Raw genomic sequence first — 14,946 nt, forward strand, 5'->3', positions numbered from 1 at the left:
CAGCCCAACCCGCCCAGCCCAACCCCCCCCGCCCGCCCCCCCCCGCCCGCCCCGCCCAACCCGCCCAGCCCAACCCCCCCCGCCCGCCCCGCCCGCCCGCCCCGCCCGCCCCGCCCGCCCGCCCCGCCCGCCCGCCCCGCCCGCCCAACCCGCCCGCCCAACCCGCCCGCCCAACCCGCCCGCCCAACCCGCCCGCCCCGCCCAACCTGCCCGCCCAACCCGCCCGCCCAACCCGCCCGCCCCGCCCGCCCCGCCCAACCCTCCCGCCCAACCCGCCTGCCCCGCCCAACCCGCCCGCCCAGCCCGCCCGCCCCGCCCCGCCCGCCCCTCCCGCCAGCCCAACCCGCCAGCCCAACCCGCCAGTCCAACCCGCCCAACCCCCCAGTCCAACCCGCCCAACCCCCCAGTCCAACCCGCCCAACCCCCCAGTCCAACCCGCCCAACCCCCCAGTCCAACCCCCCAGTCCAACCCGCCCAACCCCCCAAGTCCAACCCGTCCAACCCCCCAGTCCAACCCGCCCAACCCCCCAGTCCAACCCGCCCAACCCCCCAGTCCAACCCGCCCAACCTCCCAGTCCAACCCGCCCAACCCCCCAGTCCAACCCGCCCAACCCCCCAGTCCAACCCGCCCAACCCCCCAGTCCAACCCGCCCAACCCCCCAGTCCAACCCGCCCAACCCCCCAGTCCAACCCGCCCAACCCCCCAGTCCAACCCGCCCAACCCCCCAGTCCAACCCGCCCAACCCCCCAGTCCAACCCGCCCAACCCCCCAGTCCAACCCGCCCAACCCCCCAGTCCAACCCGCCCAACCCCCCAGTCCAACCCGCCCAACCCCCCAGTCCAACCCGCCCAACCCCCCAGTCCAACCCCCCAGTCCAACCCCCCAGTCCAACCCCCCAGTCCAACCCCCCAGTCCAACCCCCCAGTCCAACCCCCCAGTCCAACCCCCCAGTCCAACCCCCCAGTCCAACCCCCCAGTCCAACCCGCCCAACCCCCCAGTCCAACCCGCCCAACCCCCCAGTCCAACCCGCCCAACCCCCCAGTCCAACCCGCCCAACCCCCCAGTCCAACAGAGATTTAGTGAAGAAACTGGCTGGTTCTAACGAGGGGAGACAATGATGGGAAGCACACTGAGCACTCAATCACAAGTCATCCTCCATGCACAGGGAGAAGTCAGCCAGACACTACGGGTGCACGTTCCTTTAAAACAGGGGTTGCTGAGCCCCCCCCTCTTCAGAGATTCATGTCCCATTCAGCCCCCACCTGTTTAAGAAACAGTATTTTTATATTAATGTCAGTGCAGATATAACTGGTAACCTGAAATACTGTAGCTGGTTTCATTCTGCTCCCGTACACTTTTGGGTTTTAACATGAAGTCCAATCACGTAAGTAGAACTCACAGGTGGGGAAGTTCCTCAGATCCGTTCCCTGGTGTAAACGGGGGTCTCTCTCGCTTCTGGTGAAGCATCATCCCCCCGTGACTGTGCGAGCACCTTCACTGAGGGGGAAACTGCGGACCTCTGCTCTCTCCGGGTGGGGGATGTGAGCCGGGTGGGGGATCAACGACCCTCTCCAGACAGGCCTGTGCTCAGGGTGTTTGGGGATGGGACAGGGAGCCACGAATCGTTGGGTTGCTTCTAAGGAGGTCAAACATAAGTTGAATATTTTGTGTAAACATCGAGGACCCGGGAGTGTAGACACCATTATAATTTACTTCTCAATTTAAGATGGTGCCAAACAAGCAGCATCATAAAATCCAAGTATGGACAAAGAAACTTTCCTGAAAGGTGCAGAGTACTGGGCAAGAGAGACATTTTTGAGGTGAGGGCCGGTTTTTAAAAGGAGGGCCATTTATCAGACTTCTTTCCTCCTTCATCTCACCCTGTCAGCATACCCTTCTATTCCTTTCTCCCTCATGTGTTTATCCAGCTTCCCCTTAAATGCCTCTATGTTATTCGCCTCAACTACTCCTTGTGGTAGTGAGTTCCACATTCTCACCACTCTCTGGGTAAATAAGTTTCTCCTGAATTCCCGATTGGATTTATTAGTAACTATCATATTTATGGCCCCCTAGTTCTGGCCTCCCCCACGAGTGGAAACATCTTCTCCACATCTACCCTACCAAATCCTTTCATAGTCTTAAAGATCCGGATCACCCCTCAGCCTTCCCTATGCTAAAGAAACGAGTCCCTGCTCAGTCTTTCCCGATAGGTGTAACCTCTTAGTTCTGGTATCGATTCCCTTTAAACATCCCTTGGGACCGTGACGACTTCAACGCAGGGACAGGAAACGACCGCTCCACAGAGCTGCAGAACCATTTAACAGGTTTTTAAATTGACTTGCTCTTTAATTCTCTGTGGGAGCAGGGGCTCCAGGGCTCATGAGCACTTCTAAAAAATAAATTTATGCAGCACATAGGTACAAACCAGAAGGCAGACAACTGTTTTTTTTTTGTTAACTGAAGGAAACATTTAAGCGGAGGAGTATTGAAAGTACCTGTAAGCTGGAACTCTTTGGAGGGGGTGTCTCAGAGGTGAGGGGAGGGCTACAGCGCCACAAATGGAGACAATACGTATTGCAGGCATTACCTGTCTGAGTGACAACGAGCGACCTCCTCACACCACCCCCGCCCCCCCCCCTCCCACCCAAATACACTCAGCACGCCTTGCCCCCCACGGGAATCTCTGCTTTAAGCATCCATTAGAGATCCCAAAGGGATTTGGGAGCCCAAGTACACAAATCACTAAAAGCTCGAGGACAGGTACACAAAATAATGAAAAAGAGTAATGGAATGTTGTCCTTTCTCTCGGGGGCTGGAATACTAAGGGGGGGGGGTGGGGGGCAGTGATGTTCCAGCTGTACAGAGCTCTGGTTAGACCCCACCTGGAGTATTGTGTTCAGTTCTGGGCACCGCACCTCAGGAAGGATATATGGGCCTCGGAGGGGGTGCAGTGCAGATTCAGGAATGATACCGGGGCTAAAAGGGTTAAATTACGCAGACAGGTTGCACAGACGAGGCTTGTATTCCCTCGAATATAGATGATTAAGGGGTGATCTAATTGAGGTGTTCAAAGTGTTAAAAGGATTCGATAGGGCAGATACAGAAAAACTACTTCCTCTGGTGGGGGAATCCAGAAAAAGGGGGCAGAACCTTAAAATTAGAGTTAGGCCGTTCAGGGGTGAAATCAGGAAGCACTTTTTCCACACAAAGGGTAGTGGAAGTCTGGAGCTCTCTCCACAAAAGATCGTAGATGCTGGGGGTCAATTGGAGCTTTCAAGACTGAGGTCGGTAGATTTTTATTAGTCAAAGGTATTAAGGGATACAGAACCAAGGTGGGTAAATGGAGTTAAGATACAGATCAACCACGATTTAACTGAAGGCGGAACAGTCTCAAGAGGCTGAATGGCCTCCTCCTGTTCCTATGTTCCATTAGGCTCAAAGACAAGGACTGAGAGCCCAGTATGGTGGAGAGGGAGCACTGAACCTTCTCCCTCCATGCAGCACCCGACTCTCTCTGATGGGACACACACAGTGACAGGTCCAGTCTCCGCTGGCTGGCCCACACTGGGTGCAGACGAACACTCCCACAACCCTTCACGGGTGTTCCATCAAGCAGCAGTGCCTCCCCCACCCTCCCTCACTCACTGTTGTGGATCCGTTGGAAGGTGTAGTTGGTGGGATTCAGAGACCATTCCCCAAAATACTCCACGGCCTGAGTCCGAGCCAACTTCTCCGTGAACAGCGACTGCTTGGGTCTGGACGCCAGGAAGGAATTGACCTGGAACGCAACGACGGGCCGGGGGAAGAGTCTGAGGGTCCGGGTATGGGCCAGAAAACCCTGCAACACGTTGGGGGAATTGAAGAACCGCACCATGGCAACCCTGAGAACCGAGGAAGGAAGTACAGTAAGGTTAAATAGCAGCAAGAAGGCAGCTCAGCTCAACATAGACAATGTGGGCAGCACAGACAGGCACATGGATGGACACACACACACACACACACACCATCATAGTGGGTACAGCACAGGACGAGGCCATTCGGCCCATCGTGCTTATGCCGGTTCTTTGAAAGAACTATCCAATTAGTCCCATTCCTCTGCTCTTTCCCAGTAGCCCAGTAAAATTTTTCCCTTCAAGTATTTATCCGATTCCCTTTTGAAAGTTATTATTGAATCTGCTTCCACCGCCCTTTCAGGCAGTGAGTTCCAGATCATCACAACTCACTGTGTAAAAAAATCTTTCCTCATCTCCCCTCTGGTTCTTTTACCGATCACCTTAAATCTGTGTCCTCTGGTTACCGACCCTCCTGTCACTGGAAACAGTTTCTCCTTATTTACTCTATCAAAACCGTTCATGATTTTGAACACCTCGATCAAATCTCCCCTTAACCTTCTCTGCTCTAAGAAGGACAACCCCAGCTTCTCCGGTCTATCCATGTAACTGAAGTCCCTCATCCCTGGAATCATTCCAGTAAATCTCTTCTGCACCCTCTCTAAGGCCTTCACATCCTTCCTAAAGTGCGGTGCCCAGAACTGGACACAATTCTCCAGTTGTGGTCGAACAGAGAATAAAGGTTTAGCATAACTTCCTTGCTTTTGTACTCTGTGCCTCTATTATTAAAGCCCAGGATCCCAAATGTTTTTTTTAAAACAACCTTCTCAACTTGTCCTGCCACCTTCAAAGATTTGAGTATGTGCACCCCCAGGTCTCTCTGTCCCTGCGTCCCCTTTAAAATTGTGCCCTTTAGTTTATACTGCCTCTCCTCATTCTTCCCATCAAAATGTATCACTTCACACTTCTCTGCATTAAATTGCATCTGCCACGTATCTGCCCATTTCACCAGTCTGTCTCTGTCCTCCTGAAGTCTTGATGTGGAGATGCCGGTGATGAACTGGGGTTGACAATTGTAAACAATTTTACAACACCAAGTTATAGTCCAACAATTTTTATTTGAAATCTACAAGCTTTCGGAGGCTTCCTCCTTCCTCAGGTAAATGTCAAGAGCTCCTTGAAGCGTACGCATTTATACATATCGAACAATACATGGTGTTTACAGACTGCCCCTGAAACTGCCCATTGCCAAGGCAATCACCGTGTTCAGACAGAGAGGTGTCACCTACAGAACCCCCGAACACACATTCAACAAAAAAACAAACAGGAAAAAAAAGAGAGAAGTCTGTTACTATCCTCTGAGTTTCGTGTCATCTGCAAACTTTGAAATTATACCCTCTATACCCAAGTCCAGGTCATTAATATTTATCAAAAAGAGCAGTAGTCCTAATAACTGACCCCTGGGGAACACCACTGAATATTTCCCTCCAGTCTGAAAAACAACCGTTCACCACAACTTTCTGCTTTCTGTCCCCTAGACAATTTCATATCCACACTGACACTGTCCCTTTAATCCCATGGGCTTTAATTTTGCTTCCAAGCCTATCATGTGCCACTTTATCAAACGCCTTTTGAAAGTCCGTATACACATCAACCACACTACCCTCATCAACCCTCTCCGTTACTTCATCAAAAAACTCAAGTTAGTCAAACACGATTTTCCTTTAACAAATCAGTGCTGACTTTTATTTATTAGCCCAGACTTTTCCGAGTGCCAATTAATTTTGTCCCGGATTATTGTCTCTAAAAGTTTCCCCATCACCGACATTAGGCTGCCTGGCCTGTAATTGCCGGGTTTATCCCTCTCCCCTTTTTTGAACAGGGGTGTAACATTTACAATCCTCCAGTCCTCCGGCACAGTCCCCATATCCGGGGAGGATTGGAAGATTGTGACCAGAGCCTCTGCAATTTCCACCCTTACTTCCCTCAGTGACCGAGGATGGAGACCATCTGGACCGGGTGACTTTTCTACTTTGAGAACTGCCAATCTTTTAGGTCCCTCCTCTATCTATTTTTATCCTCTCCAATATCACTACGACCTCCTCCTTTACTGTGACATTGGCAGAATCCTCTCCTCCATTGAAGACCGATGTGAATTATTCATTTATTACCTCAGCCATTCCCCCTACCTCCACAAGATCATCTTTTTTATCCCTAATCGGCCCCACCCTCTCCTTTGACTCCCCTTTTACTATTTATATGTTCATAAAAGACTTTTGGGTTCCCTTTTATGTTACCCAATAATCTATTCTCACACTCACTCTCTGTGTCCCTCTTATTCCCTTTTTTAGATCTGTATTCAGCTTCGTTCTCTACTGTATTATGAACATTACATTTATCATCAGCCTCCTTTTTCTGTTTTATTTTATTTTCTATATCTTTAGTCATCCAGGGAGCTCTAGCTTTAGATGCCCTTCCTTTCCCCCTCATGGGAATGTGTCTATTCTGTACCCGAACCATCTCCTCCTTGAGGGTCTCCCATTGTTCAATTACTGTTTCACCCAATAATTTTTGATTCCAATCCACCTGGGCAAGATCCTTTCTAACTCACTGAAATGAACCCTCTTCCAGTTAAGTATTTTCACAATTGATTGTTCCTTGTCCTTTTCGATAACTATTTTAAACCTAATGATATTATGATCACTGTTCCCCAAATGCTCCCCCACTGAAACATGCTCCACTTGCCCCACAACTGATTCCTTCCTCGTTGGGCTGGAAACACACTGTTCCAGAAAGTTCTCGAAAACGTCAGGAATTCCGCGCCCTCTTTGCCCTTCACACTGTGACTGTCCCAGTCTATAATGGGATAATTTAAGTCGGACGCTCACACACTCGGACACTCTGAACGAGGCTGCAGCCAAACCTTGGCTTCGGGCCCTCTCTTTCATTCTGTGGTATATATTACAGGCAGTCGGAGTCTAACCTTACCCTCAAGGTATTTGGGTTAGGGAGAATGATGCAGTGACCCCCGTGAGGCCTGGGCAGTTCCAGGCCCGCGCTTGGACTCACCGGGTGGCGATGTCCACCGAGTCCACGTCGTTGCCGTAGATCAGGGGGTTGAACTCCGTGGACGGAGTGGAGGTCTGCTCATCCCGGGGCCGACCAGCCAGCAGCGGCAACTCCTGCGCTTCATTAAACTTCTCCAGGTTCAGGATGGGTTGAGTGTTCAAGCTCATGCTCGCCAGCGCCTGCCACAGGACGAGGGCAAGAACAGCTTCAACATACAGCAAAACCCAAGGGAGAGCTCCCCCCATCACCCACCGACAGACCGAGCTCCCCCCATCACCCACCGACAGACCGAGCTCCCCCCATCACCCACTGAGACCGAGTAACCCCCATCACCCACCGACAGACCGAGCTCCCCCCATCACCCACTGAGACCGAGCTCCCCCATCACCCACTGAGACCGAGCTCCCCCATCACCCACTGAGACCGAGCTCCCCCCATCACCCACTGAGACCGAGCTCCCCCCATCACCCACTGACAGACCGAGCTCCCCCATCACCCACTGAGACCGAGCTCCCCCCATCACCCACTGAGACCGAGCTCCCCCCATCACCCACTGAGACCGAGCTCCCCCCATCACCCACTGACAGACCGAGCTCCCCCATCACCCACTGACAGACCGAGCTCCCCCCATCACCCACTGACAGACCGAGCTCCCCCATCACCCACTGACAGACCGAGCTCCCCCCATCACCCACTGACAGACCGAGCTCCCCCCATCACCCACCGACAGACCGAGCTCCCCCCATCACCCACCGACAGACCGAGCTCCCCCCATCACCCACTGAGACCGAGCTCCCCCATCACCCACTGACAGACCGAGCTCCCCCCATCACCCACTGAGACCGAGCTCCCCCCATCACCCACTGAGACCGAGCTCCCCCCATCACCCACTGACAGGCCGAGCTCCCCCCATCACCCACTGACAGACCGAGCTCCCCCCATCACCCACTGACAGACCGAGCTCCCCCCATCACCCACTGACAGACCGAGCTCCCCCCATCACCCACTGACAGACCGAGCTCCCCCATCACCCACTGACAGACCGAGCTCCCCCATCACCCACTGAGACCGAGCTCCCCCCATCACCCACTGAGACCGAGCTCCCCCATCACCCACTGAGAGACCGAGCTCCCCCCATCACCCACTGACAGACCGAGCTCCCCCCATCACCCACCGACAGACCGAGCTCCCCCCATCACCCACTGACAGACCGAGCTCCCCCCATCACCCACTGAGACCGAGCTCTCCCCATCACCCACTGACAGACCGAGCTCCCCCATCACCCACTGAGACCGAGCTCCCCCCATCACCCACTGACAGACCGAGCTCCCCCATCACCCACTGAGACCGAGCTCCCCCCATCACCCACTGACAGACCGAGCTCCCCCATCACCCACTGAGACCGAGCTCCCCCATCACCCACTGAGACCGAGCTCCCCCATCACCCACTGAGACCGAGCTCCCCCATCACCCACTGAGACCGAGTAACCCCCATCACCCACTGAGACCGAGCTCCCCCCATCACCCACTGACAGACCGAGCTCCCCCATCACCCACTGACAGACCGAGCTCCCCCCATCACCCACTGAGACCGAGCTCCCCCATCACCCACTGAGACCGAGCTCCCCCATCACCCACTGACAGACCGAGCTCCCCCCATCACCCACTGACAGACCGAGCTCCCCCCATCACCCACTGACAGACCGAGCTCCCCCCATCACCCACTGAGACCGAGTAACCCCCATCACCCACTGAGACCGAGCTCCCCCATCACCCACTGAGACCGAGCTCCCCCCATCACCCACTGACAGACCGAACTCCCCCCATCACCCACTGAGACCGAGCACCCCCATCACCCACTGACAGACCGAGCTCCCCCCATCACCCACTGAGACCGAGCTCCCCCATCACCCACTGAGAACGAGCTCCCCCCATCACCCATTGAGACCGAGCTCCCCCCATCACCCCCCGACAGACCGAGCTCCCCCCATCACCCACTGAGACCGAGCTCCCCCCATCACCCCCCGACAGACCGAGCTCCCCCATCACCCACTGACAGACCGAGCTCCCCCCATCACCCACTGACAGACCGAGCTCCCCCATCACCCACTGACAGACCGAGCTCCCCCCATCACCCACTGAGACCGAGCACCCCCATCACCCACTGACAGACCGAGCTCCCCCCATCACCCACCGACAGACCGAGCTCCCCCCATCACCCACTGAGACCGAGCTCCCCCATCACCCACTGACAGACCGAGCTCCCCCCATCACCCACTGACAGACCGAGCTCCCCCCATCACCCACTGACAGACCGAGCTCCCCCCATCACCCACTGACAGACCGAGCTCCCCCCATCACCCACTGACAGACCGAGCTCCCCCATCACCCACTGACAGACCGAGCTCCCCCATCACCCACTGAGACCGAGCTCCCCCCATCACCCACTGAGACCGAGCTCCCCCATCACCCACTGAGAGACCGAGCTCCCCCCATCACCCACTGACAGACCGAGCTCCCCCCATCACCCACCGACAGACCGAGCTCCCCCCATCACCCACTGACAGACCGAGCTCCCCCCATCACCCACTGAGACCGAGCTCCCCCCATCACCCACTGACAGACCGAGCTCCCCCATCACCCACTGAGACCGAGCTCCCCCCATCACCCACTGACAGACCGAGCTCCCCCATCACCCACTGAGACCGAGCTCCCCCCATCACCCACTGACAGACCGAGCTCCCCCATCACCCACTGAGACCGAGCTCCCCCATCACCCACTGAGACCGAGCTCCCCCATCACCCACTGAGACCGAGCTCCCCCATCACCCACTGAGACCGAGTAACCCCCATCACCCACTGAGACCGAGCTCCCCCCATCACCCACTGACAGACCGAGCTCCCCCATCACCCACTGACAGACCGAGCTCCCCCCATCACCCACTGAGACCGAGCTCCCCCATCACCCACTGAGACCGAGCTCCCCCATCACCCACTGACAGACCGAGCTCCCCCCATCACCCACTGACAGACCGAGCTCCCCCCATCACCCACTGACAGACCGAGCTCCCCCCATCACCCACTGAGACCGAGTAACCCCCATCACCCACTGAGACCGAGCTCCCCCATCACCCACTGAGACCGAGCTCCCCCCATCACCCACTGACAGACCGAACTCCCCCCATCACCCACTGAGACCGAGCACCCCCATCACCCACTGACAGACCGAGCTCCCCCCATCACCCACTGAGACCGAGCTCCCCCATCACCCACTGAGACCGAGCTCCCCCATCACCCACTGAGACCGAGCTCCCCCATCACCCACTGAGACCGAGCTCCCCCATCACCCACTGAGACCGAGCTCCCCCATCACCCACTGAGACCGAGCTCCCCCCATCACCCACTGAGACCGAGCTCCCCCATCACCCACTGAGACCGAGCTCCCCCCATCACCCACTGAGACCGAGCTCCCCCCATCACCCACTGACAGACCGAGCTCCCCCATCACCCACTGACAGACCGAGCTCCCCCCATCAATCACTGACAGACCGAGCTCCCCCCATCACCCACTGAGACCGAGCTCCCCCATCACCCACTGAGACCGAGCTCCCCCCATCACCCACTGACAGACCGAGCTCCCCCATCACCCAGAGACCGAGCTCCCCCCATCACCCACTGACAGACCGAGCTCCCCCCATCACCCACTGACAGACCGAGCTCCCCCATCACCCACTGACAGACCGAGCTCCCCCCATCACCCACTGAGACCGAGCTCCCCCCATCACCCACCGACAGACCGAGCTCCCCCATCACCCACTGAGACCGAGCTCCCCCATCACCCACCGACAGACCGAGCTCCCCCATCATCCACTGAGACCGAGCTCCCCCATCACCCACTGAGACCGAGCTCCCCCATCACCCACCGACAGACCGAGCTCCCCCATCATCCACTGAGACCGAGCTCCCCCCATCACCCACTGAGACCGAGCTCCCCCCATCACCCACTGAGACCGAGCTCCCCCCATCACCCACCGACAGACCGAGCTCCCCCCATCACCCACTGACAGACCGAGCTCCCCCATCACCCACTGAGACCGAGCTCCCCCCATCACCCACTGACAGACCGAGCTCCCCCCATCACCCACTGACAGACCGAGCTCCCCCCCATCACCCACTGAGAGACCGAGCTCCCCCCATCACCCACTGACAGACCGAGCTCCCCCCATCACCCACTGACAGACCGAGCTCCCCCATCACCCACTGACAGACCGAGCTCCCCCCATCACCCACTGACAGACCGAGCTCCCCCCATCACCCACCGACAGACCGAGCTCCCCCATCACCCACTGAGACCGAGCTCCCCCATCACCCACTGAGACCGAGTAACCCCCATCACCCACTGAGACCGAGCTCCCCCCATCACCCACTGACAGACCGAGCTCCCCCATCACCCACTGAGACCGAGCTCCCCCCATCACCCACTGACAGACCGAGCTCCCCCCATCACCCACTGAGACCGAGCTCCCCCATCACCCACTGACAGACCGAGCTCCCCCATCACCCACTGAGACCGAGCTCCCCCATCACCCACTGAGACCGAGCTCCCCCCATCACCCACTGACAGACCGAGCTCCCCCATCACCCACTGACAGACCGAGCTCCCCCCATCACCCACTGACAGACCGAGCTCCCCCATCACCCACTGAGACCGAGCTCCCCCCATCACCCACTGAGACCGAGCTCCCCCATCACGCACTGACAGACCGAGCTCCCCCCATCACCCACTGACAGACCGAGCTCCCCCCATCACCCACTGAGACCGAGCTCCCCCCATCACCCACTGACAGACCGAGCTCCCCCCATCACCCACTGACAGACCGAGCTCCCCCATCACCCACTGAGACCGAGCTCCCCCCATCACCCACTGAGACCGAGCTCCCCCATCACGCACTGACAGACCGAGCTCCCCCCATCACCCACTGACAGACCGAGCTCCCCCCATCACCCACTGAGACCGAGCTCCCCCATCACCCACTGACAGACCGAGCTCCCCCATCACCCACTGACAGACCGAGCTCCCCCCATCACCCACTGAGACCGAGCTCCCCCCATCACCCACTGAGACCGAGCTCCCCCCATCACCCACTGAGACCGAGCTCCCCCCATCACCCACTGACAGACCGAGCTCCCCCATCACCCACTGACAGACCGAGCTCCCCCATCACCCACTGACAGACCGAGCTCCCCCCATCACCCACTGAGACCGAGCTCCCCCCATCACCCACTGAGACCGAGCTCCCCCCATCACCCACTGACAGACCGAGCTCCCCCATCACCCACTGACAGACCGAGCTCCCCCCATCACCCACTGAGACCGAGCTCCCCCATCACCCACTGAGACCGAGCTCCCCCCATCACCCACTGAGACCGAGCTCCCCCATCACCCACTGAGACCGAGCTCCCCCATCACCCACTGAGACCGAGCTCCCCCATCACCCACTGAGACCGAGCTCCCCCCATCACCCACTGAGACCGAGCTCCCCCCATCACCCCCCGACAGAACGAGCTCCCCCCATCACCCACTGAGACCGAGCTCCCCCCATCACCCACTGAGACCGAGCTCCCCCATCACCCACTGAGACCGAGCTCCCCCCATCACCCATTGAGACCGAGCTCCCCCCATCACCCCCCGACAGAACGAGCTCCCCCCATCACCCACTGAGACCGAGCTCCCCCCATCACCCACTGACAGACCGAGCTCCCCCATCACCCACTGCGACCGAGCTCCCCCCCATCACCCACTGAGACCGAGCTCCCCCCATCACCCACTGACAGACCGAGCTCCCCCATCACCCACTGAGACCGAGCTCCCCCCATCACCCACTGACAGACCGAGCTCCCCCATCACCCACTGAGACCGAGCTCCCCCCATCACCCACTGACAGACCGAGCTCCCCCATCACCCACTGACAGACCGAGCTCCCCCATCACCCACTGACAGACCGAGCTCCCCCCATCACCCACTGACAGACCGAGCTCCCCCCATCACCCACTGAGACCGAGCTCCCCCATCACCCACTGAGACCGAGCTCCCCCCATCACCCACTGAGACCGAGCTCCCCCATCACCCACTGAGACCGAGCTCCCCCATCACCCACTGAGACCGAGCTCCCCCATCACCCACTGAGACCGAGCTCCCCCCATCACCCACTGAGACCGAGCTCCCCCCATCACCCCCCGACAGAACGAGCTCCCCCCATCACCCACTGAGACCGAGCTCCCCCCATCACCCACTGAGACCGAGCTCCCCCATCACCCACTGAGACCGAGCTCCCCCCATCACCTACTGAGACCGAGCTCCCCCCATCACCCACTGAGACCGAGCTCCCCCCATCACCCCCCGACAGAACGAGCTCCCCCCATCACCCACTGAGACCGAGCTCCCCCCATCACCCACTGACAGACCGAGCTCCCCCATCACCCACTGCGACCGAGCTCCCCCCCATCACCCACTGAGACCGAGCTCCCCCCCATCACCCACTGAGACCGAGCTCCCCCCATCACCCACTGACAGACCGAGCTCCCCCATCACCCACTGAGACCGAGCTCCCCCCATCACCCACTGACAGACCGAGCTCCCCCATCACCCACTGAGACCGAGCTCCCCCCATCACCCACTGACAGACCGAGCTCCCCCATCACCCACTGACAGACCGAGCTCCCCCATCACCCACTGACAGACCGAGCTCCCCCCATCACCCACTGAGACCGAGCTCCCCCCATCACCCACTGACAGAACGAGCTCCCCCCATCACCCACTGACAGACCGAGCTCCCCCCATCACCCACTGACAGACCGAGCTCCCCCCATCACCCACTGAGACCGAGCTCCTCCCATCACCCACTGAGACCGAGCTCCCCCCATCACCCACTGAGACCGAGCTCCCCCCATCACCCACTGAGACCGAGCTCCCCCCATCACCCACTGAGACCGAGCTCCCCCATCACCCACTGAGACCGAGCTCCCCCCATCACCCACTGAGACCGAGCTCCCCCATCACCCACTGAGACCGAGCTCCCCCCATCACCCACTGACAGACCGAGCTCCCCCATCACCCACTGAGACCGAGCTCCCCCCATCACCCACTGACAGACCGAGCTCCCCCATCACCCACTGAGACCGAGCTCCCCCCCATCACCCACTGACAGACCGAGCTCCCCCATCTCCCCCCGACAGACCGAGCTCCCCCATCTCCCCCCACTGACAGACCGAGCTCCTCCGCCCACCGTCTCCCACCCCCGCGACAGACCGAGCTCCTCCCCCCACCGTCTCCCCACCCCCGACAGACCGAGCTCCTCCCCCCACCGTCTCGCACCCCCGACAGACCGAGCTCCTCCCCCCACCGTCTCCCCCCCACTGACAGACCGAGCTCCTCCCCCCACCGTCTCCCCCCCACTGACAGACCGAGCTCCTCCCCCCACCGTATCCCACCCACTGACAGACCGAGCTCCTCCCCCCACCGTCTCCCACCCCCGACAGACCGAGCTCCTCCCCCACCGTCTCCCCCCCACTGACAGACAGAGCTCCTCCCCCCACCGTCTCCCACCCCCGACAGACCGAGCTCCTCCCCCCACCGTCTCCCCCCCACTGACAGACCGAGCTCCTCCCCCCACCGTCTCCCCCCCACTGACAGACCGAACTCCTCCCCCCACCGTCTCCCCCCACTGACAGACCGAGCTCCTCCCCCCACCGTCTCCCACCCCCGACAGACCGAACTCCTCCCCCCACCGTCTCCCCCCCACTGACAGACCGAGCTCCTCCCCCCCACCGTCTCCCCCCCACTGACAGACCGAGCTCCTCCCCCCACCGTCTCCCCCCCACTGACAGACCGAGCTCCTCCCCCCACCGTCTCCCACCCCCCGACAGACCGAGCTCCTCCCCCCACCGTCTCCCACCCCCGACAGACCGAGCTCCTCCCCCCACCGTCTCCCCCCACTGACAGACCGAGCTCCTCCCCCCCACCGTCTCCCACCCCCGCACAGACC

At 59.3% G+C, this 14,946-nt stretch overlaps 1 protein-coding gene across 1 annotated transcript in view; it reads right to left on the reverse strand.

Annotated features, from left to right (window-relative positions):
* Window positions 1-14,946, reverse strand: part of LOC137311569 (MAP kinase-activating death domain protein-like) — a 150,407-nt gene that overhangs the window by 113,627 nt on the left and 21,834 nt on the right. Inside the window, 2 exon segments of the mRNA XM_067978700.1 lie at window positions 3,648-3,883; window positions 6,902-7,080. Coding sequence (XP_067834801.1) covers window positions 3,648-3,883; window positions 6,902-7,080 — 415 coding nt within the window.

Source organism: Heptranchias perlo, unplaced genomic scaffold (genome assembly GCF_035084215.1).
Source record: "Heptranchias perlo isolate sHepPer1 unplaced genomic scaffold, sHepPer1.hap1 HAP1_SCAFFOLD_360, whole genome shotgun sequence".
Taxonomy (NCBI): domain Eukaryota; kingdom Metazoa; phylum Chordata; class Chondrichthyes; order Hexanchiformes; family Hexanchidae; genus Heptranchias; species Heptranchias perlo.